At 52.3% G+C, this 23747-nt stretch overlaps 1 protein-coding gene across 1 annotated transcript in view; it reads left to right on the forward strand.

The window, feature by feature from the left end:
- Positions 1–1068: 1068 nt before the first annotated feature.
- The window catches only part of CNGB1 (cyclic nucleotide gated channel subunit beta 1), a 67250-nt gene continuing 44571 nt past the window's right edge, over positions 1069–23747 (forward strand). Inside the window, exons 1-13 of the mRNA XM_072826930.1 lie at positions 1069–1174; positions 5714–5895; positions 7965–8016; positions 8305–8377; positions 9150–9270; positions 9360–9402; positions 9587–9617; positions 10901–10976; positions 11329–11368; positions 11734–11893; positions 12747–12822; positions 14511–14547; positions 21009–21171. Of these exons, the coding sequence (XP_072683031.1) occupies positions 1087–1174; positions 5714–5895; positions 7965–8016; positions 8305–8377; positions 9150–9270; positions 9360–9402; positions 9587–9617; positions 10901–10976; positions 11329–11368; positions 11734–11893; positions 12747–12822; positions 14511–14547; positions 21009–21171 (1142 nt within the window). The 5' untranslated portion in view covers positions 1069–1086. The remainder of the gene's footprint in view (positions 1175–5713; positions 5896–7964; positions 8017–8304; positions 8378–9149; positions 9271–9359; positions 9403–9586; positions 9618–10900; positions 10977–11328; positions 11369–11733; positions 11894–12746; positions 12823–14510; positions 14548–21008; positions 21172–23747) is intronic.

Here is a 23747-nt window from a genome sequence, read left to right on the forward strand (position 1 = left end):
GGAACATTCTGCAGAGAGACAATGCCCATTGCCACCTGATTGTGAGGGCGCCTCCTCTTCCTCGGCAACCCTGACAACGGTAGGCTCCCAGGAGAGGAGCCAGCTACCTGGGGTGTTGTGCACTGGCTCCCACTTTCGGCTTTCCTGAAGGTTGCTGTCTTCTAGGCCTTAGCTCAAGCCGGGTGTGTTGAAAAATGTCAGAGAGGAAGCAGGCCTCCCTGGAGGTGGCCCTGCCAGGGCGAGTCCTGTGTGATCCCGGGCTAGTCGCTATCTCTCTCAGGGCCTCACACAGCTCTATGTCAGGCAAGATCCTAGGCCCTGGCATGCAGGGTGACTGTGAGCCCTCCTGCAGACTTGAGAGCAGAGGGTACTGCCCTGCCTGCCAGCTCTTGGGTCTCCAGGGGTGGTGATTAGCAGTGGTCAGTATCCAGGGTCAGCATAAAGGGATCAGAGAGAGTGGTGGCCTCAGCAGGCTAGGGATTAACAGGTGATATCCTAGCTCTGGCCCCTTGCAGGCCTAGAGCCTCCCTCCCTCCTTCTTAGGAAAGAGAGGTCATGAGTGCCTAAGCCCGGCACGAAAGCCCTGGGACCTGCCAACCACCCCAGTCACAATTATTGGCAATGGACCCCAAGGGTGAAGAGACCCTGGGGAAAGTCTAGCTTATTTGCCTGTATCGGTATATGCTCCGCAGACACCTGCCCAGGTACTGAGGCTGCTGGGTCCTGGAAGATGCCCCTTGTGAGGGTCACCCAGGATCCTGGCTTCCTAGGGGCTCTACCTCCAGGACTGCATGCAGCTCCAGACAGCATCCTCAAGCCCCACCCCTTAGAGAAAAGTTTCCCAGGATTGCCTCTGTTCACCACCCCACTCCCAATTTGTTTTTGGTTCTTTAAAAGTTATAAAATACAACAAATGCAGCAAGTGCATAAGTATATAGTGTAACTAATAATTTATAAAGTGAGTTCAGATCAAGACAAGAGGTACTACTTTGCAAAACAGATTAGCAGTTTCTTAAAACCTGACACATAAAATTACTACACGACACAGCAATTTTACCCCTAGGAATCTTCCCAAGAGAACTGAAAATGTCCACACAAAGACTGGCATGTGAATGTTCATGCCAATTATTTCAAATAGCCAGTAGGTGGGAACAACCCAAGTGGCCATTGACTGGTGAGTAGAGAAACAGACTGTGGTATATCTCTTCCATGGGTTACTCAGGAATTGAAAAGAATGAAGTACTAATACATGGTACCCTGTGGGTGATCCTCAAAAACGTTATGCTGAATGAAAGAAATCAGACACAAAAAACACTACACATGTTGTATGATCCATTTATATAAAATGTCCAGAAAAGGCCAATCTGGGGGGTGGTGCAGATTGGCAGCTGTCTAGAGCTGTGGCTGAGGATGGGAGTGATGCCCATCAAGCATAAAGGGCCTCATCGGGGCGATGACAATGTTCTCAAACAGGATGGTGCAAGTTGCCTAGCTCGGTCAATGTTAAAAATATAAATGTTAAAAATATAAATTATACCTCGGGAATTTGTTTTTAAAAAATTTTTAAATTGATGTCAGCTAAAGAAAGCAAGAAACAGGGAGGGCCCTGCTGCCTCCTAGAAGCTCCCACACACCCCTTATCCATCCCAATATACAAGCTTTTGAGCTTTGTATATTGGCCCCTGGAGTCTTGAGTCTGACCCCTTTCCCTCCATGTACATGAGGGTCATCCAAACTGGTGTGCGGCCAAAGTATGTTCATTTCCTTTCCCTAGAGCCACTTACTCTTCCCCCAGGCACATCTGACTTTGCCTGCTCTCCAGGGGCTCCGCTGCCTCCAGGTTGATCAGCCTAGAGAGAGGGGCACAGGCCAAGCCTCACTCATGCAGGGTCCCATATAATCACCCCTTCCCAAGCACCTCACTCTCCTTGGCTTGCAGCACCCTCACTTCCTGCTCCTCCTCCTCTTCTCAGCCTCAAAATGTGCTACAGGATTCTGTGTCCCCTTCTCTTCTTTAGCTGCATTGCATTTCCCAGGGGTTCTCAATCTGTCCTGGGGCTTTAAGCAGCATCTACTGCTGAGCTAATAGGTCCAACATTTCCATCTTCCCAAACTCCAGACAGATGCACAGACACACAGACACACACACACAGACACACACAGACACACACATACACACACACACAACTCTGCCACCTAGTGCACATTCCCATTTGGAAGTCTCTTCAGACATCTTACTAAACTAGAGTTCGTGAGTTCCCCTGCCCCCCAAAACTCTTCCCCCTACCTCGCAGCCCCAGCCTTCCTCTTTTAGGTAAATAGCATCATCTGCCACCCAGTTGCCTGAGCTATACCCTCAACATCTCCTGGTCTCTGTTCCCCTGTTCCCACCTGCTGCCATCTCTGCATGGGCCTCTGTCAAGCCGGGGGCAAGGGTGATTATCACTGAGGACATAGGCCATTGCCTGCAGGCCGGGCAGACCTGAAGAGCTTGCTGTTCACAGGTACCATGAACTTGCAGGCCACAGGTACTTGCAGGCCACAGGTACCATGGGAGGAGCCCTCATCCCCTGCAACCTGGTGTATTTACAGAGGAGGCGCAGGGCCAGCTTGAGCTCTGCCATTGGTGTTCGGCCTTGCTGGCAGAAAGAACATTCTCCCATGCCAGCTACCTTGGGAAGTTGCAGAAGACTCAGGGCCAGAGAGACTCTGCTTGAGTCCTGGCTCTGGAGCTGGAGGCTGGGGTACCTCCTGCCACTGATGATTGAGAGTTGACAAGCCCTTGCCACCTAGAATCTCCCAGGATCACGTGGGGACATGAAGCTCTTATTCTCCCACTGGCCACTCTGTGGCTTGGCCAAAGTATGTGGGACACTGGATCCCTGGAGCCTGGAGAGGTCCCCTGGCAACTCATGGTGTCCCAGTGACACCATGGGGCTCCTTCCCTGGGGCCTAGATCCCTGTTGGCCCCTGGAGGGTTGCTGCTGGCTGCCTGGCCATCGAGCTCCTGTTCCACCGCCACCTCCCCACCCCTGTTGGGCACCTGCTAATCCTTTGCACACGGCCCCTGTCCCGCTGCTGCCAGTTAATCCCCCCTGTGTCTGAGAGATGAGCTGCAAGTGACAGGGAGAAGGCAATTCCTGGCTGGTGGTCGGCATCTGAGCAAGTAAGTCAGGATGATGTGGTGGCTCAGTGGGACCTCTGGTGGGACGCCTATGCTCTCCTTCTAGCGAGGCATTTAGATGTGGAGAATAGGGAAAAGCTGGAAACCTGGAGCTTCCCTCTCCACCTGTGGTGCTCAAACCTTAGCAAATCCTCAAGGCAGCTTGTGGCATGCAGATTCCAGGCCCCACAGAGGGTTGAGAGGAGCAGAGGAATCTGTGTTTTCACTAGCTTCCCAGAAGATTCTGAAAGGCTGGTGTCCCAGCACCATGGTTACCCTGGGCTTTCAGCTCCCCCTTCCCACCTTTGCCCGCCCTTATCACTGTGGAGTCAGCAGGGACATGCAAATATGTCTTTGCCGGAGGAAATGGCTGGGTCAGGGGGAAGAAGAAAAATTGGGAGTGGGGAGGGCTTCCCTGGTCATTTCCAGAAGGTTCAGAAACACAAACAGAACTGCTGCCCACTGGGAAAGGGTCTGTAGGACTGGCCTGCGGCAGCCAGCCCTGAGCACATATTAATACCATGGAGAGTAGATGTGGGGCATCTGGAGTTCAGCAGACCTGAGTGTGGCTCAGCTTGGTTGCTTGCCGACTGTGTCACTTTGGGCAAGTCTACCAATCGCTCCGTGCCTCTGTTTCCTTAGCTGTAAAGTGGTAGCCCTTAACTTCCTGAGGCTGGTGGCCGGTGGGGACAATGAGGATGAGTGTGATCTGGGGTAAAAGACACTTAGCTTCATTTGGGCTCTTGGGGCTATTTGGGGTTGGCCACATCGGTGGAATCCACCATCCTAAACATAGGGTCTTGGCTCTCCCAGGCTTGGAAATCCCTGTGTCTGCGCCCCAACCCAACAAAGACATGGCAGACCGGAAGGGCTAACGTCTGGCTCAGGTTCACCTTTTTTTTTTTTTTTTTTAAAGATTTTTTATTTATTTATTCATGAGATACACACACACACACACACACACACACACACACACACACACACACAGGAACAGAGGCAGAGACACAGGCAGAGGGAAAAGCAGGCTCCTTGCAGGGAGCCCAACATGGGACTTGATCCCGGGTCTCCAGGATCAGGCCCTGGGTCGAAGGCAGCGCTAAACCGCTGAGCCACCTGGGCTGCCCAGGGTCATCTTTTCGGATGCCGAGTCAGGGATCTGATTTTCCCACCCGGAAGTCTGCCCCTCACCACGGCCTCTCCTAGGGGAGCTGGACTGCTGAGGCCAGAGCAGGGACAGAAGTCAGGGCTGTGAGTAGAAGGGCAGGTGTGGGGCCTGGGGGACTGGGGCAGGGATCCTGGGCCCTCTGCCTGTCCTTTTCAGCGTGGGGTCAGGGTCTCTGGCAAAGGAGAGACAGAGACACCTTCTATCATGTTGGGCATCGCCTTTGAAGAGCCTTTCGAGGGTGTAAGTTTGCACATACTGACCTGTGTGGTGCTCGCTGGGCCAGGCCTGTCCATAGGGATTTAGTAGTGAGTGCAGAGCCCCCCCCCACTGTCTCCAGAAGGGAAATGACGCCAGAAACTGAACCTGTATAAGGTAAGGCTGAAATACCCCAGTACATCTTTTTTTTTTTTTTTTTTAATTTTTATTTATTTATGATAGTCACAGAGAGAGAGAGAGAGAGAGAGAGGCAGAGACACAGGCAGAGGGAGAAGCAGGCTCCATGCACCGGGAGCCTGATGTGGGATTCGATCCCAGGTCTCTAGGATCGTGCCCTGGGCCAAAGGCAGGTGCCAAACCGCTGCGCTACCCAGGGATCCCTACCCCAGTACATCTTGAAAAGGGATTTGACTATCATTTTATCTTAAACATTTTTAAATCATGAAAATAGGTTAACATTTATGTTAAAATATTTTCCATTCATATGCTGTTCATAATGTATTTTTAAAAATACATTAAATTAAATACACGATATTCTAAAATTGATGTTTTTGCTTGACACCAAATAATGGTCACAGCCAGCACTTTATTAAGTTCTCAGTGTGTGCCAGTCACATTTGTATCACGTTATTTTATCCTCACAATCCTCTCCACAAGATAGGTTCTGTAACATCCCTGTTTTACAGACAAGCACACCAAGGCTCAGAGAGTTCACCTGACTTGGTCATGACTAGAATCCAGAGCAGGTACATCTTTTCATGTTAGTTCAAATAGATCTACATTTTTATGGCTCCATAATATTCCATCATTGGATGTATTATAATTTATTTAATATGTATCCTTCTTACAGATGAAAATTTAGGTATTTTCCAATAATCTGGGTCCTACTGATGAATATTTGGATGTTTTTCATCTCTTGCTATAACACTGTGGTGACCAACCTCTTTATACATGTGTTTTTGGCTTGAGTATTTCTTTTCTTTTTTCTCTTCTTTTCTTTTTTGCCTGAGTTTTTCTATCAAGTGAATACCTGGAGGTATCACTTGTAAAAAATGTTTTGAAAGATTTACTGAGAGAAAAGGGAAATGTGTGACCCACAGAAGTGGCCCCCAAGTGGCAGGAGCAAGGGTGCACACTCTGGGGAGGCCTAAGGGCTCTGTGTCCTACAGGTGTCGGGATGTTGAGCTGGGTCCAGAGGGTGCTGCCTCAGCCCCCAGGGACCCCTCAGAAGACCAAGGTAGAGGAGGAGGGAGGCGCAGACCCAGAGCCAGAGCCAGAGCCAGAGGTGAAGCAGGAACCAGAGCTGGAGCCTGAAACAGCCCTTGAGGAGGCCGAGCAAGGGGACTCCCTGGTAAGAGAATGAGCCTGAGGGAACAAATTCCTAGCTTGGGTCAGCTGTCCCCCAGGAGCTTCCATGGGGTGACTCCAGCACATCCACAGTTGCCAGTTCTGCATCCCATCCATTCAGGGGCCTGATGATGACAACTAATTCAGAAGCTCAATTCTATAGATTTGATTTAGTTTCTAATTGATGCCAGGCCTGTACCCTGAGCTGGGGAGCATGATGATGAGTGAGGCTTTGTCCCCGGGGGGCAGCAGACAAGTACCAGCCAGATCATCCTATCAGAAGACAGAGGTGATGAGGAAATGCAGGGATCTCCAACACTGGGCTCAGCTCTACCTTCCAGGGAGGGCCGAGCAAGTTCATCACACAGAACTATGGGAGCTCAGAGGAGAGAGAGAATCATCTTAACTCCGGAGAGTGGAGGGGGAGTGCTTCCCAGACATGGAGGGCTGGGCCCAGTGTGATGGGAGATGAAGACCTGGGGTGTGCCTGGCAGAGGAAAGGCTAGTTCTTGGCAGCACAGGGTACACTGAGGAAACAGTGACTACCCAGGTATAGGGTTTGTGTGTATAGTGTTTGCATGTGCACACAAGTGTACATGTATGTGCATGCCCTGTGTCCTTTGTGGTATGTCTGCACATACATATGCACTAGCAAACCGTGTACACATGAACACACATATTTACATGGATTTCTGTGCACACATGTACTCGTATATGTGCACTTGTGTGCACACATGCATTGATATGTCTGTAGTTCCATGTGCCTGTGAGGCATGCTGTAAGCATGTAAGTGTGTATATGCATATGCTTCTGAGTCAGTGAATGTATTCATGTGTTTGTGTATGCACATGTTTGTGTATTTGTGCATGTATGTGTGTACAGACATCTCTGGCATGTGTCTGCATGTTTATGTACATACATATTTGTACATCTGTGCACATATATGTGTGTGTTCAGATGCAGAACTTTGTGTGTGCAGGTATACATGCATATGTATGTGTACAGACATATGCTTGTATGTTTGCCTACGTGTGTATTTGATTATGTGTTGATGCACATATGAAAGGATGCGTTCATGAATACACATTTGTGTCCGTGAGTGTATCTGTGTATGTGTCTATGTCTGTGTGACTAAGCATATAAATGTGCATATGTGTATACATAAATATCTGTGTCTGTATATATATGCAAATATATGTGTGTACATGTGTGTGCATATGTGTATGTATATTTGCAGGTATCTGCATTTGTGTGCATCTGGATATGTGCATATATATATGAATATGTGTGCATGTGCCTGTATGCACATGCATGTGTGGTGGGGCACACATGCACACACAAATGTATATGCACGTGTGCTTGAGTCTTGCATGTACATATGCAGGTGTGGGCAGATACATTTGTTTTTGTGTCTGTTCATGTGTGTATACACACATCTCTGTGTTACTGTATGTATACATATGTGTACTTATGCATGTATGCATCTGGACTCATATGGAAATTTATGTGTGCTCATACATTTACATATCACAGTGAGTGTGCACATGTTAGCATCCCTGTGTGCACATGCATGTTTGTACACACACATATGTGCATGCAGTGGTAGGAGCTGCAGCTCGGAGGCAGATGAGAGGCAGGTGGTGGGTGCTGAATGCCCCCCAGCTGCTAGAGGAGAATGGAAGTTTTGGCCCAGAGGAGAGGAAGAGCTCTGGCTGCGGGGGAGGTATGTAGGGGGGCTCTCACCTCCCTCTCCCCCTCAGTTTGCTCCAACATTTCTCCCTATTCTCAGGCCAGTGGAGTGGGGCAGCTTCCTGGGGAGTATGATAGGCCCAGAGCCTACCTTGGTGGGGGGCACTCAGGGCCCTATCCTGGATGAGGGACCCCTGGGATTGGGAGGAAGGGAGTGTCCCAGGCTGAAGGTGAAGCTGCCAGGATTTACGGGGACAATTGTGAGAACAGAGCTACTAGGTCCTGTAGGGTAGGGGGTCTTATGCAGGTGGTTTTAGGGGCTGTTCCTGCCTGAACCAGGCTGGTCTCACAGAGGGCTTATGTGGTCCTGTTTGAACCTTCCAGCCACCTGAAGAGCCATTGGAGGAAGTGGCTGCAGCTGACCCAGGCCCTCAGGGTGAGTGCCGGAAGCCCAGGGCCAGGCTGCGGGGTGGAGTGTATTCTCCCTCAGGACCTTGCCACATCCACAGACTGGCAAGCCCATTTCACAGATGAAGAAACTGAAGCTCAGAGAAGTTGAGGGCTGGGTTCCTGGGGACACTTTAGCTGAACTGAGCTGGAGCCTTGGCCTTCTGACTCCCTTGGAGCTCTCCTCTTTTCTCTGCCTCTGACTTGACTTTCCTAGCAGGGGAGAAATGGGCCACTCTGAGGCTCCAGATCTGAAGTATGAGGGTCTCTTTTCCAGAAATCCAGGAGGCTGCCCTGAGTCCGCCTACATCCCTCCAGGCCCAGATCACTGTGGCTCCTGAAGTGAACAGGTACCACACCACCCTGCCCTCTCCTCAGGGGCCCCCAATCTAGGGAGCCACTTGGGGGTGGGGACCAGCATTGCTCTTAGGTCTCTACTCATTCCCAGGCAACTGCCCCAAGCATCTTGGGAAGGGAGCCTCGGGCAGGGATCAGGGATCTCCTAGGCCAAATGGACAATGTGACCAAGAGAAACAGTGAGTAGGGTCCAGAGTGTTCTCAGTGCTTGGGGGAAATGCAGATCCATGTGGTTAGAGTTTCCAATTTACCTAACAGAGCCAGAAATCCAGACTATTGCATGATAACTCAAAGTTGACTCATTTTAGACCATTAGCACTTATCCAAGTGGGCATGCCTGTCGGGGGTGAGGCTCAGGCAGTGTCTGTGACCCTCACACTGAGACCGTCCAGCCTCAGCCACAAGGAAACACCCCATAGGAAACCCTCAACCCTTCTAGAGCACAGGACGTGTGCCAAGTATAGATAGGATGGGACCCCCTGGGACCAGGCTAAGGGGGAAGCAGGATGACAGAACTTGGCTGCTTTGTGCCTAGCATCCAATGGGAATGGGCTCAGGATGGCACACCTCTCCAAGGGCCGGTGTCCCCCATTTTCCAGAGCTGGACATAAGACTCAGGGGGGAGGTGGCAAATCTGAAGTCTCACAGTGAGGAGATAGACATTGGGATTCAAGCCAAGTTCATCAGGACACTGTGAATGAAGTGCCACTGGGACTGGGGTGGGGCAGGGGACCTTGAGGATGGGTCGGTACCTCTGTCCCTCAGCAGTTCCAACGACTGGGTGCTGACATGGCTTAAGAAGAGCGTGGAGAAGGTGGTCCCACAGCCTGTCCCCAGCAGCAGGCTGGCCCAGAGCACCGCTGCTGGCGGGGAGGGCCCTGCTCAGGTACTTCTGAGGCCAGGAGCTGAGGGAGGCAGGGTGGGAGGCCGCTGCCTCTGGGTTCTCTGTCCTCATCTGTCTGTCTGTCCTGGCAGGCAGGAGCACAGGTGTCTGGGCAATGCAGCACTGGGAGCTCAGGTGAGGCCAGCTTTGCAGGGATGGGACCGCAGGACTTGGGATGGGCCCTGCCACTGCAGAGAGCCCACAGGCGGGGGACGCTTATGTGACTGGCCCTGGATTACAGCCTGGGTTTGAGTGAAGCTGATGGGAGGATGGGGTCTGGGCAGGCCTCTTGATGCTCACCACCCTCCTTTCTTCTCAGATGGACTTGGTGAGGCTGCTGGGGACACCAGGTGAGTCCTCATCCCTGAGCACTGGTTTGGGAGCCCCTGAGCCTCCTGCGTAGTGTGTGTGGTGGGGGGAGCAGTGTGCCCAGAGCTGAGGGTCTTGGGTTCAGGAGCAAGGTACACCACCACCTCAGCGTGTGGTATTGGACTCACCTTTCATCTCTTCCGCATGCTCCAGTTTGCAATCTCTGCTGGAAACCCAGAGTTATGCATTCATCTTTATTCACCCCATTCATTCATTCCTTTCCTTATTCGCTTGTTAGACTGTTGAATTCTTGAGTGCAGAGGCTTTTGTCTCATCACTGCTGGTATCCAACACAGTGCCTACCGTAAGGAGGACTCAGCACAGAGGGGATGAATGAATGAATGTATTCATTCATTCACTCATTATTCCAGCTCACTGTCTATTTCTTTTTGTCTCCTGGAGGCTGCCCAGGTCAGGGGTCCCCAGGGCCACTGAGCTGACTCATGAGACCAGTAAAGCAATTTAGGATGAAGGCCCCCAGGGGACTTGTTAGCTTTCTTTTGGGTTATACCTGAGAGAGGGGTTCCCTTGGGAACATGGAGCTTCCCTGAAGAGAGAGCAGCTGCCTGGAGGCCATGGTCTGGGGGCCATTTGCCCCAGGACCAGCTATGTAATTTGTGGGGCCCAGTGCAAGATTAAAATGCAAGACTCCTTTAAAAAATTAATAAGAGTTTGGGGCACTTGGGTGGTAGAGTTGGTTGAGCATCTGACTCCTGGTTTTGGCTCAGGTCATGATCTCAGGGTTGTGAGATCGAGGCCCACATCAGGCTCCGTGCTCAGCAGAGAGTTTGCTTGATATTCTCTCTCTTCCTCTCATTCTTCTGCTTTTAAATAAATAAATCTTTTAAAAATTTAAGTTTAAGATTGAGTTTAGGATTGTGCCAACAGCATGAAACCAAAAATGAGCCCTTCTAAGTATTGGGCCCCGTATGACTGCCCTTCTCCCAGGCCAGTGGAGCCAGACTTATCTGTGCCAGGCACGGGGAACCCCCCATGCTGCATTCAGGTTCCCAAGCAGCCCCTGGTTCTCACCTGCTGCCCGGGTGGCCAAGGCTGGGTCTGTTGTTCTGGGCCTGGTCCAGCCAGAGGTCAGAATTTGAGGCTGGCAAAAGTTGCCCCCCTGACCTTACAGAGTAGCCAATGTAGGGTCCCCACTGTGCAGATGAGGCTAGAGGCAAGGAAGGGCTGGCCGGGGGCTGGGACTCCAGCAGACGTTAAGGTCGCTGTGACCTGGCTGTGCCACTGACCACTGGCCCCTGTGCAGGTCTGGGCCCTGGCTGCTCAGGTGGCTTGAGCAGAATCTGGAGAAAGTTCTGCCTCAACCTCCCAAAACCTCCAAGGTAAGTCAAAGAAAAGGAGGAGTGGGCAGATGACCACCTGGGAGGGTTTCTGGGGCCCCAGGAAGGGCCCAGCTGGCTATCCCACCCCCGGGTTACATAAAACCTCCTGGCGGGTTCTCCATGGGGAGGTGTGACTGCAAAACAGCAAGGGAGCTCATCGGGAAGGATGAGGGCCCCTTGCCGCCTGCCCTGGGTACGGCTGGCCAAGGGAGGGAATGCTCAGGGCTTGCTTTATTCCACAACCCCACGTCCTTTTCTTTTTTTAAATTTAAATTTAATTTGCCAACATACAGTACATCATAAGTTTCAGACGTAGTTTTTGATATGACCCCACTTCCTGTTTCTGATCTAGGACCAGAGAGATGAACCTGCAGATGCTGCCTTGGACACAGGTACAGGGAGGGGACCTGGGAAAGGCTGCCCAGCATGGTCACAGGCAGGGCTGGGGGTGCAACGGGGCCTGAGAGAACCCGCGGGAAGCCCTTAGCCATCAGCTGGGGTACGGAGGGGCTCGGGGCTGGCAGGGAGTGGTGGGCCTCAGAACCCCTGCCTCAGTCCAGGCTGTGAGGTCTTGGACAAGTCCCTTGAACTTCCCAGGTCTCACTTCCACATCTGACTGATGAGACAGGTAGTGGAGTGGGCCCAAGGGGCTCCTGACACCATCATATTGGTGCCTCAAATCTGGTCCCCAGTGCCCATGAGGGGTCCCGTGGAGCCCTGTCTTGTCATCTTTAGATGTGCTCTCCTTGCTGCTTAGAGCCCCCTGGGCCCACCCTGGAAACAGAGCCCGTGCTGCAGGCCCCAGAGAGCTCCTGCGTGCCCACTGCTGGCCCCTTGGAGCCCCAGGAGGAGCCGCCTTCAGAGCCCCAGCTCAGCCCTCAGGCTTCCTCCTTGCTGCTCCCCAGTGACCCTGCCAGGTGAGCCCCCCAATTGCTTCCTCTTTCATGGCAGAACCAGTACTTGGCCTCAGCCCAATGTCCAACACTTCACCAAACTAGTTTTTTTATTTTTTATTTTTTTTTAAAACTAGTTTTTTTTAAATTTAAAAGTATCATATCGCTCCGGGAGAAAATGTTCAAGGGACTCCCCAGGGCCCTTCCCAGGTCAGCCACATCAGCCATCATCCTTCCACGCCTTCTGGAAGCACAGACAAGCTTGGGAGTCTGCTTCTCCTTGAAAGAAACACACCTACCAGCCAACAGCAAAATCTATATACTTTTCCGCATTTTGCTTTTTTTTTTTTTTTTTTTTTTTTTTACCAAAAAGTCTATCTTAGGGTGGTTTTATGTACATTGGCTTACTTATTCTTTCAACAGCTGCAGAGTGCCCCGTTGTATGGCCGTACCGCTTTTCTGTGGCCATTTGCTGGCCATTAGGTTTATTTCCACTCTTTTGCTACCATTGGTGGCCTTGTACAAGCATCATTTATTTTGCTTGTGTGGATTACCTGTAGGGTAAATCCAAGGAACTGGAGTTCCTGAGCCAAAGGATGCATGCTTTTGAAATCAGGTTAGGTGTTGCTGGCAGTGTGGGAGAGGCCTGCATGCACCCTCAGGGCGGGGCGGGGGGCTGCTGGGGTCTGAGCAGTAGGTCCCCAGAGGCTGGCCTAGGGAGGCCAGGCAGGAGGGCAGCAGGCCTTGGGGCTAGAGACCTGGGTTCAGGTCTGCCTTCTGGTGAGTTTGCTGTCTGCCTTGGGAGGGACCCAACTCTGATCTCAGTTTCCCCAGGGGCCCTGCTGCATGGACATGGCCTGTTTTCTTCCACTTGCAGGTTGATGGCTTGGCTCCTGCACAGGCTGGAGATGGCCCTGCCGCAGCCGGTGCTCCATGGGAAGGCCAGGGAGCAGGTCTGTTCTGGGCTGGGAGAATGGGGCCTAGGTAGTGGTGGGAAGGGTCTTGGGATGGAAAGTCTGAGGGCAAGGCACAGAAGGAAGAAGGGAACCTGGAGCAGGAGCCCACCCCATGCAGCCCACCCCATGCAGCCCATCTTCTCAGATCACACTCATTCCATGTGCACTCTCTGAGGCACCTTGGCCACAGGGCTGAAAGGGGCTGGCCCAGCCTTGCTAACCAGGAGGTCACAGTCTGTGGGGGAGGTGCTTCCATGGGGGGAGCAGAGAAGACGTGGGGTGAAGAGGAGGAGAGTTTCCAGGAGCATGAAGGAAGGCTTCCTGATGGAGGTGGCTTTCAAGCCAGAGACCTGAGGGAGAAGTAGAATGGGGGTGGGTAAATGAAGGGGGCCAGTGTAGGGAGAGCCCTTTAGGCAAAGGATCAGCATATGCAAAGGCCCAGAAACAAGAGAAGCCTGGAATGTTCTAGAAAGGAGTGGGGCTTGCAGGAAAGCAGAGGGCTGTGTGTGCATTTCTGAGAACCTAGGATGGGTGGGTGGGGGAGCAAGGCCTCTGTCACCTTTTCCTCTCCTTCTCCAAGAACCTGGCACCTAGGGGTGCCTGGGTGGCTCAGTTGGTTAATCGTCTGACTCTTGATTTCAGCTCAGGTGGGTCATGATGTCAGGGGCATGGGATCAAGGCCCACTTGGGGCTCTATGCTCAGCAGGGAGTCTGCTTCAGATTCTCCCTTTCCTGCTGCCCCTCCCCTTGCTTGTGCATGTTCTCTCTCTAAATAAATACATGAAATCTTTTTAAAAAATTAAAATTAAAAAAATGTTAAAAAAATTAAAATAGGGATCCCTGGGTGGCGCAGTGGTTTGGCGCCTGCCTTTGGCCCAGGGCGCGATCCTGGAGACCCGGGATCGAATCCCATATCAGGCTCCCGGTGCATGGAGCCTGCTTCTCCCTCTGCCTGTGTCTCTGCCTCTCTCTCTCTCTCTCTCTCTCTCTGACTATCATAAGTAAATAAATTAAAAAAAAAAATTAAAAAAAAACCTGGTACCTGGCCCCTCTCTTGGGAACAATTGTGTATCTTGACAGCAGCTGGAGCTGGGAGGCAGGAGGCCTGGGTCCCAGTCCTGGCTGTAATAGGAGGTGGACAAGAAACGTCAGGTGGGGGAGGCACCCTTCCCTGCAGGCCGAGCCCTCAAGCTCTGAGTCCATAGGGCCTCTGCCGGCAGCAGAGGAAATGCAGCTTTGGACTTTTCCGAGAGGAGGGGAGAGAGGCCTGGTAGCAGGAACAACATGTCCTCCTCACAGACAGGAGGGGCCCCTGGGGACGGGGCTGGGGCCAGGGAAGGTGTGGTGCTGGAGGGGGAGAGGAGTCCCTGGCAGATAGAGCTTGGAGACAACCCCCCAGGGAAGGCTGGGAGCAGGGGAGGTAGGCAGGCATCTCAGGCAGGTGGCCCCACCTGGGCAAAGGAGCTGAGGAGGGAGCCGGTGGTGATCCAGGGAGGAGAGAGCCTGCGGGCCCTGAGGCAGGAGGGGAGAAGCAGGCCAGAGAGGAGCCAGGAGCAACTGGGTCTTCCGCGTGTCCTCCTTGGGGATGAGGAAAACCCTCAAGCTCCTGCATGTGCTGGGAGGGGCAGTGGAGACAGGGGGGCTGATGAGGAGACACAGCATTTTTCCCCTTTCTCCCCATGCAGGAGCCTGACTCCCCTGTGACCTGTGACGTGCAGACCAGTAAGTGCCTCCTTGGTGGGTTTTCATGTGCATCTCCAGTGCAGTTGCTTGGCCTGAGGGCACTAGGCCAGGCCCTGAGAGAGCCCAGGTCCTGCAAGCTTCCCCTCAAGTCAGCCTGGCCACGTAGTCAGAGCCTGGCCCGAGCCAGATGGTGGCTGGAGGCCCCTCCAAGGAGCTGGAGGTGGGGGGTGGGGTGGGGGGGCGCTGGCTTGCCTTCCAGTTTCTATCCAAGTTGGGGGGAACACCTACAGAGAGCTCTCCACTACTCCCCTGGGCCAGGGTGTTTGGCTAAGCAGAGTCCCTGGTTAAGGGGTAAGCGGAGAGGCATGGGGTCTCCTGGGGGAACTAGCTCCCATAAACTCCAGCTCTCTTGAGCCAGGAGGGTTCCCCTCGTCAAAAGATGGTGGGGGGGGGGGGAGGTGTGTGCTGCCTTTTATCCCAGCCCCGCACAAGTATTGGGGGACGTACTAAGGGCAGGAGGGGACAGCTCGGGTCCAAAATCTGCTCCTCCTTTCATGTCATGGCCTCAGTTTGAGAGACATGTGGTTATAGGGCATTTCTTCATTCATAAAGGTCACAGAGGGCTTGCTATGTACTGGCTGTGAAAAGTACTAGAGGTGAGCAAAGCAGAGCTCAGGGCCTGTGGGCAGTGGCCCTCCTGACCCTGGACACAGGCCCTCAGACCATGGGCCTCAGGTGTCCAGAGGCTGTCATCCGTAGCTCCACGAGGCTGATAGTGGTCTTTACGAGCACTGCAAGGGTGAGGCTGGCCACCACAGCCTGGAGCACAGACGGGCCAGCCAGCTGCGGCGTGGGGTTGTCTGGCAGAGTGGCTGTGGGAAGAGGTGGGGTTTGTAGAGGGGTGATGATGCTGTGAGGGCAGGCCTCAGAGCAGGGCTTGCTCAGTCTCGTGGAGTCCCTGTGTAGAGCAGTGACCCTGTATGGCTGTTGGGGTGGGCAGAGGCACAGAGATGTGCCCAAGGTCACCGAGTGAGTTGTCACAGAGCGACGACTAGCATCCCCTTGGCCTGGCGGCAGTTGTCAAGATTGAAGGAACAGACAACGTTCCCTGGAGCAGAGACCCTGGAGCAGGGGCCTTGGAACAGGGGCCCTGGGGAGCTCTGAAAACGGAGCCCCTGGCCCCCTCTCCTCCTCTTCTCTGCTCCTCCGGAAGGAGGCAGGGTGCTCAGCCAGCTGTAGCCGGGCACAAGCCGGGAGTGTGCGGGTCGTGGGTGGGCGCAGGGCACCAGGCCCAGGCACCGGGTGTGTTAGCTCCCCAGGGCTGCTGAGGCAAAGAACCACAAACCGGGCGCCTTCAGACAGCAGGAATGTACTGCCTCACAGCTCACGATCCAGAACTCTGCCTTGAAGTGTTGTGGGGTTGGCTCCTCCTGGTGCTCTGAGGGGGAAACCATCCCACACCTCTCTCGGGGCTTCTGGTGGCTGCTGGCACTCCTTGGAGTCCGATAGGCTTCCGGCTGGCCTCCAACCTCTGCCTCTTCCTCTGTGTCCCAATCTCCTCTCCTTTCTCTTGTAAAGACACCAGTCACGGATATAAGGCCCATCCTAAAACCAGGATGAGTTCACCTTGAGATCTTAACTGATGACACCTACAGAGACTTTTCTTTCTTTCTTTCTTTTCTTTCTTTCTTTCTTTCTTTCTTTCTTTCTTTTTTCTTTCTTTCTTTCTTCCTTCCTTCCTTCCTTCCTTCCTTCCTTCCTTCCTTCCTTCCTTTCTTTCTTTCTTTCTTTCTTTCTTCTTTCTTTCTTTCTTTCTTTCTTTTCCTTCCTTCCTTCCTTCCTTCCTTCCTTCCTTCCTTCCTTCCTTCCTTCCTTCCTTTCTTTTTCTTTCTTTCTTTCTTTCTTTCTTTCTTTCTTTCTTTCTTTCTTTCTTTCTTTCTTTCTTTCTTTCTTTCTCTTCTTTCTTCTTTCTTTCTTTTCTTTCTTTCTTTCTTTCTTTCTTTCTTCTTTCCTTTTTCCTTCCTTCCTTCCTTCCTTCCTTCCTTCCTTCCTTCCTTCCTTCCTTCCTTCCTTCCAGATTTTATTATTCATGAGAGACACACAGAGAGAGGCAGAGACACAGGCAGAGGGAGAAGCAGGCTTCCTGTGGGGACCCTGATGTGGGACTCAATCCCAGGACCCTGGTATCAGCCCTGAGCCGAGGGCAGACACTCAACCACTGAGCCGTTCAGGTGTCCCTGCAAAGACTATTTCTAAATGAGGTCACATTCACAGGTCACAGGGATTAGAACTGAGTGTATGTTTTAGGGGGACACTAAACTGTTCAACCCACTTAGCAGGGTGACCCACAGGGTGGGGGGATGAGTTCCCTCCCGTGCTGCTGGCTCTGCTTCCAGTCTCCCTGCCCATTCACTCCTCACACACCTGCTCATTCATTCCTTCCGCCTGCCCACCCAGCCACCCACCCTTCCGTCTTGTTTCAGGCATGGCGACAGCAGGAGGCCTCTGAAACAGAAGAGAAGGGATCCTGGGAGAGCACGGATGGACAAACGGATGGTCGGATGGAAGGAAAGAAGGGTGCCCTGAAGACCTGCAGGGGAGGGGAAGGAGTGGCTGTCCACCTGGCACCCTCCTCCAACAGTGACACCCCTGCCACTCTGCACGCTCCCAGGCAGGGCGAGGGGAACCAATCCCAGAACTGCCCCTTTCCATGGAAGCAAGAAGGGCAGCCGAGGGCAGCCTGTGGGACTCAGGCTAGACAGCAGGAAAACTTCCCAACAGAAGGCTGCAGGAAAGCCCATGGAGGACTCTCTTCCAGAGCTGGCCTGCACAGCCTTCAGCATGGGGCCCGGCACACAGTTGGTGCCCTCACAGGATGCATTTTTTCCCAGAAGAGGATCCCCTTAGGTTTGGCTGTGTTCTTTCCCTTGAAGAGTTAGGGCCCAGCAATGGACAGCAACACATGCCTTCAGTGACATTAAAAACCATAAATTAGCACATCAAAGCTGTGATTGCATGATATCTTTACTTCAGAGGAAGTTAATCTGGGTACTTAGGTTTGAAGGATGGGTAGGTTAAGGTGGCCTGTGGTCTGGGGGCAGCAGGAAGGAGGAGTTTGCCAGGGATCCTGAACCAGTTGCCCTGGGCTCCAGCTGGTCCACAGATGTCTGTGTTTGGACAGGAATGATTTTAAACATTAGAATTAGTTGCCAATATCTAAAGATGAGGGGACATTGCACAGGAAAAGTCTGGCTTCTCTCAAAAACTAGGAATATCCACACAGTGCTTGTGAGGACAGTGTGAGCAACAGCTGCCCCCTGAAGGCAGGTAACATGCTCCCCTTCACCCACATAAACCATCTCCCTGGCTACATAGGTCTTTGACTTTGAGGCCCCTGAGGTCCCAAACTGGCGGCAAGTGAAGGGCAGCCTGGGAGAGGGAATAAAGTGAGCAAATGCCTAGAGATGAGAGAGGGAGAGTGGTGAGTACTTCACTGAAACCCGAGTTCCTGATGTAGAAAATAAAACCAGAAAAGCTGGGGCCTGATTTTAGGAGACTAGACTTTAGCAATGGAGAGCCACCGAAAGTGATTGAGCAGAGGAGTGACTTCACAAAGATGACTCTGAGACTGAGCAAGCATTGGAGGCAGAGAAAGCAATTGAAGCAAAGGTTCTTGAACTTTGGGCCACATCCAAAGCATCTAGGACCCAACTGTGCCAGAGAGGATGTGCCTGAGCTTGGGCTTTGCCAGAAACCCAGGGTCTGGTGGGGACCTTGGCCTAGAATCCACGCCCTTAGCCTCCTTGTTTGCTGATCCTGGAAATAGGAGCTCCCTCCCCAGATTCACCTGATGACCTTCTCTGCTGGAGGCAGCCCATTCAGTTGCCCTAAGGGCCATCCTAGGCTGGCAGAGAGGCTGCTGGCCAGGAGGTGGTATGCCAGTGAGGGACTCCAGGAGCCGAGTTTCAGCCCCACATGGCACCAGGGGTGTCCGTGTGAGCTTGAGCACCCGCAGTGCTTCAGTGGCCCCATGTGCCACCCAGGGATGGGGCCCTGGAAAAGCCAGCAGAGCTGAGAATCGGATGCCTACAGAGAGGGTCTCAGAACCGCACCCCTGGGTCAGTGTGGCCAAGTACCCCATGCCTGGGCCCTGCCCACCTGGTACCTTGGCCACCATCCTCTTCTCAGAGCCACAGAATCTTTGGCTGTAACATGGGGACAATATAGGGCATGGCTCACAAGACTGGCACAGCAATCGAAGGAGGAAAAGCTTGCAAAATGTTTACTCACTAAAGAATACTGAAAAAGAAAGCAAGGACATAAACAAAGATGGCATCGACTCTTTAGGACACCAAACGCTGGGCTCACCCAGTGCCCATTACAGAGAGGCCACCCATGCCAGGGAGACACTCATGGGACATGTTCATCGCCTGGGATAGCACACTAGGGAATTGGCAGTCAAGGAGACCTGTCAGGTCAGGCAATGTCAGGCAATGCCTCCGACATCCTGTGTGGCCTTAGACACGTCACTCAACCTCTTGGAGCTGGCTCTGTGGTTTATCAAATGGTGAGAGCAATGTTCTCCCCATGTAGAGTTGCTATGAAAGTTAATGAGCTCATGGGCCAGAGGTTGTTCCGTGACATAGCAGGATGCCCCTTGCTATGTCAGGTGGGGACTTGCACCCCAAGTGGCTGCTCAGGGGAGAGATGCTACACCATGACTGGACGTTGGTCGAGAATGATGTTTATGATGCGACCCACCACTGGATTAGAGCCACGCTTGGAAGAGCCTCCCTGGTTAGACCCCAGGGCTGTTTGTGGGGCTGAGGAGCCAGGACTGCGTGGAAGCCTAGCTAGTTCAGGATGCCTGTGGGGAACTTCCCCGGGGGCAGGCTTATCCTCTCTCTGAGAGGCAGGATGATGTCTGTACTCGGGAGCCAGGAGGGGGAGCAGGAAGGGGCAGCTCCCAGAAAGCAGACAGCCCCGAGCCTGGGACATGGGAAGCACCCTGTACAAGAAGGTGTTAACCTGAGTCTCAGTTTGCTCATCTGTAAAATGGGGAATAACATAAAAGGGGGAAAATAAAATGGGGGGTAACAATTATTCCCACCTCAAAGGTTGGTGTGAGGATCATTGAATTAATTCATGTATATCACTAGGTCAGGCACATTGGAAGTGCTCAATAAATGCGACTGCCATTATATTATTATTAGTATTACTTTTCTGCACCATGAACAATAATTTCCAAAGTCACAGAACAAGACTTGGAGCGAACTCCCATTTACAGTCACTGTTAGGGGAGCCTGGGTGGCTCAGTCAGTTGATCATCTGCCTTTGGCTTTGGTCATGATCCCGGGGTCCTGAGACTAAACCCCGTGTCAGGCTCCCTGCTCAGTGGGGAGCCTGCTTCTCCCTCTCCCTCTGCTTGCTGCTCCCCCTGCTCGTGCTTTCTCTCTTTCAGTCAAATAAATAAATAAAATCTCAAATAAATAAATAAATAAATAAATAAATAAATAAATAAAGTCATTGTTAGGGTACCTGGGTGGCTCAGTCAGTTGGGCATCTGCCTTTGGCTCAGGTCATGATCCCAGGGTCCTGGGATCGAGCCCCACGTTGGGCTCCCTGCTCAGTGGGGAGCCTGCTTCTCCTTCTCCCCTCTGCAGCTCCCCCCTCCTTGTGCTCAATCTCTCTGTCAAATAAATAAATAAAAATCTTTAAAAAAATAAAGTCACTTAGTAATTCATGCTTGGCTGAAGGGCCATCAGGATGCCAGAGCTTTGAGGGAACACCTGAGAGTCAGGCAATGTCTCCGCTTTTCCCCTTTCTCTTGCTTGTTGGGGGTTCCTGATGGGATTCCCTTATCCTCCTTCTGCCCCACACTGTTTGCAGTGTCAGGGACCTGGGTACATGGAAAAAATAGTGAAAACAACTGATTCCTATCTGAAGGTGGGATCACCTCTACCAGGAGGTCAATCCCGTCAGAGTCTCTAGGCCCAGGAGGGAAAGACTCCTGGAAGCGGGTGCTGAGGTTAGGAGCATGTAGTATGCTGTCATCAGTGGGTGGCGTCTAGAGAATAGGCGGGGCGGGGCGGGGTGGGGGGCAAGCTCTCTCTGCATCCCTGGGGACAGTCTAGGCCACCCTGCATCTGCACATGCCAAAGCGGACCCCAAGCCTGGATCTTTCATATCACCTGTGATGCTATGGTTCTGCTTTTGCATAAGCCTCCAAGAAGGTGGCCCAAGGGGACACAACGGCTAACTGCTATCAAAGCTCTATCTCAGGAGGAAAAAGAAGGGGAAGACGACTAGAAGGAGACTGGGTGAATGAATGATCATGGGCTTCAGCCCTGGTCTGGTTGCTGAAGTTTCCCAGATGATGGTGCTCTTTCTGCTGCTTGGCTGGGAGCTGGCTCATGGCTGGTGAAGTCCAAGGCCCCCCATGTGGTCCTGGGACTCAGAGGCCCAAGCCCACTCTCCCCTGTGCCCTGTGTCCCCTGCAGTCTGCATCCTCCCTGGAGGCCAAGAGGAGCCCGATCTCGTCCTAGAAGAGGTTGACCCCCACTGGGAGGAGGATGAGCATCAGGATGGTGGCGCCAGCCCACAGGACTCAGAGGCAGCTCCAGCTTATGAAGAGGAGAATGAGGCTGTAGAGGAGATGCCCAGGTGGGAGCCAGAGAAAGCCCCAGAAAAAATGACTGTTTGAGAAGATAACAGGTACACAGTACAGAATCCCAAAGGTACCAAAGGGCATAGAACAGGAACCAAACCTGCCTCTGCTTCTTTCTCCTCCCTCCCCCAGACATCCATCCCTCTCTCTGGGAACAGAAACTGCAGGTCTCTTCTCTGCCAGTTCGGGGAGCACCTGAGCATTTACAGGCATGGCTCCCCACCTCCTTTTTTTTTTTTTTTTTTTTTGCACAGAAGATAGCATATCACATGCACCTACCTAGATTTAAAAAATCTTAAAAAAAAAATAAAGTCACTGTTAGTAATTCATGCTTGGCTGAAGGGCCATCAGGATGCCAGAGCTTTGAGGGAACACCTGAGAGTCAGGCAACGTCTCCCCTTTTCCCCTTTCTCTTGCTTGTTGGGGATTCCTGATGAGACTCCCTTATCCTCCTTCTGCCCCACACTGTTTGCAGTGTCAGGGACCTGGGTACATGGAAAAAATAGTGAAAACAACTGATTCCTATCTGAAGGTGGGATCACCTCTACCAGGAGGTCAATCCCTTGTTGCTCTATTCATTCAACAAGATACCCCTCCACCTTCAGAGCTTAGAGAGATCATCCACAGCATTTTTTGTTGTTGTTTACAACGGCATAGTATTGTGTTGTATGGATGAAGAGTAGAAGTTATCTACTCTGCCCGCTATGGATGGACATTTATGATTCTGAAATTTTCTCTTTTTTTTAAGATTTTATTTATTTATTTGAGCAAGACAGTACAAGCAGGGGAAGAGTCAGAGGGAGAAGCAGGCTCCCTGCTGAGCAAGGAGCCCGAAGTGGGGCTCAATCCCAGGATCCCAGGATTATGACCCGAGCCGAAGGCAGACACTTAACTGACTGAGCCACCCAGGTGCCCCTGAAATTCTGTTATTATAAATATTTTTCAACAAACACTCTTGCACATATGTCCTAATACATGCACGTGAGTAGGTGTGCAGGATAAGTTTCCAGAACGGGGGCTGCCCCTCCATAGGGACATCACAATCATTGTTCCCACTAGTTGTCTTGGAGATAGCCTCTTGAGCTGGAAGGTCTCAGGTCCACAGGCCTCTGACCTACGTTGTCAAGGTGGGGAAACTGAGGCCCAGAGAGGCTCAGGGGCTGGCCTAGAGTTGCCACTAGGATGGCAGGAGTTGAGTCAGGCCCCTCATGCTGTGAAGTGGCCTTGCTGCTGGAGAGAGCCCGAGGATGCTTAGGTGGGGTTCCCTTATCAAGTCTTGGTTAAGAAGTCCAGGTCTGGTCTCAGAGGTCACAGGACATCTTCCTGAAAACGGGGACAGGAGGTGGACTTGGGGTGGTGCTGCAGGTGGGCTCACCTCCTACTTCTGACCTCAACTCAGGAAGCTGCCCTGGATTCAAGAGGAGAGAGAAGATGAGGAGGAGGATGGAGAGGAGGAGGGAGAAGATGAGGAGGAGGCAAAGTAAGGTGCTTGTGTGTTCTCCATCCTTCCCACAAGGGCGACTAAGGGAGGGGTTACAGGAAGGGGCAGTGGGGCTTCTGGGGTGCTGGAGCTCTTTCCTTGTTCTGTGCTGTGTGCTGCTGAGCACTGAGCAGAGAGGCTGGGGAAGCTGGGGGTCCCCCCACTGTGCTCATTATGATCTGGACCTCTTATTGTCCACCGCTGAAACTCTCACACACCTGTATACACGCATGAACACTAGAATGCAGCCTCCTTGGGGGTGGGGGTTTGTCCATTGTGCTCACTCCCATGTCCCTAGAGCCTAGGCACCAAATAATGCCAGCTGAGTGCATGGATGGATGGGGGAAGGGGCCCACACAGTGGGCTCACAGCCCCTGTCATGAGCCAAACCAAAGTATAGGGCTGTGTCCCCATCCACGCTGCCCACAATGGTCCCATGGGTGCCTTTGACACTGAAGGTCTGTCCCAGATTCTGTTCTATGGCCCATTAATGGTTGATTCTCCACCCACATCCATAAAGATTTCCACAGGAATACATAGAGAAATAAGTTAAAATAATGGTTAAAGAATGGCAGTCAGAAACCACTAAAAGTTACAATCATCAAACCCGCTGAAAGACTAGATCTTAGTTATTTCCAGCCACTAACAAGGAATGATCATCATGTGACATGGTCGAGGTGCTAATTAGCACCGCAATGGCAATCATATTATAATATAGAAACGCACCAAATCAATGTGCCGTACACCCAAAATTTACACAATATTATGTCAAACACATTTCAATGATAAAAAAAAGACCACCAAGAGGGAGAATTTTAGCAGTGTGGGATGGACAGGACAGATGGAGAGGGGGGACACAGGGAGAGATGGGTAGCAGGTGGCGGGGCCCAAGTGGAGTTGGGGGTGAGGGGTTGGAGTGTAAAGTCAGGATGTTAGACAGAGCTGGAAACCACAGGGCTGGAGGAGAAGCTGGGGGAGCTGGCATGGTGGAGGAGAGGCCCAGACGCCACATCAGAGCCACGGAGATTCGGAGATTCGAGGACCCAGAAAGGCCTGAGGAGGAGGTGCCTGTGAGGGGGGTGGGAGACGAAA

This window comes from Canis lupus, chromosome 5 (genome assembly GCF_048164855.1).
Source record: "Canis lupus baileyi chromosome 5, mCanLup2.hap1, whole genome shotgun sequence".
Lineage (NCBI taxonomy): Eukaryota > Metazoa > Chordata > Mammalia > Carnivora > Canidae > Canis > Canis lupus.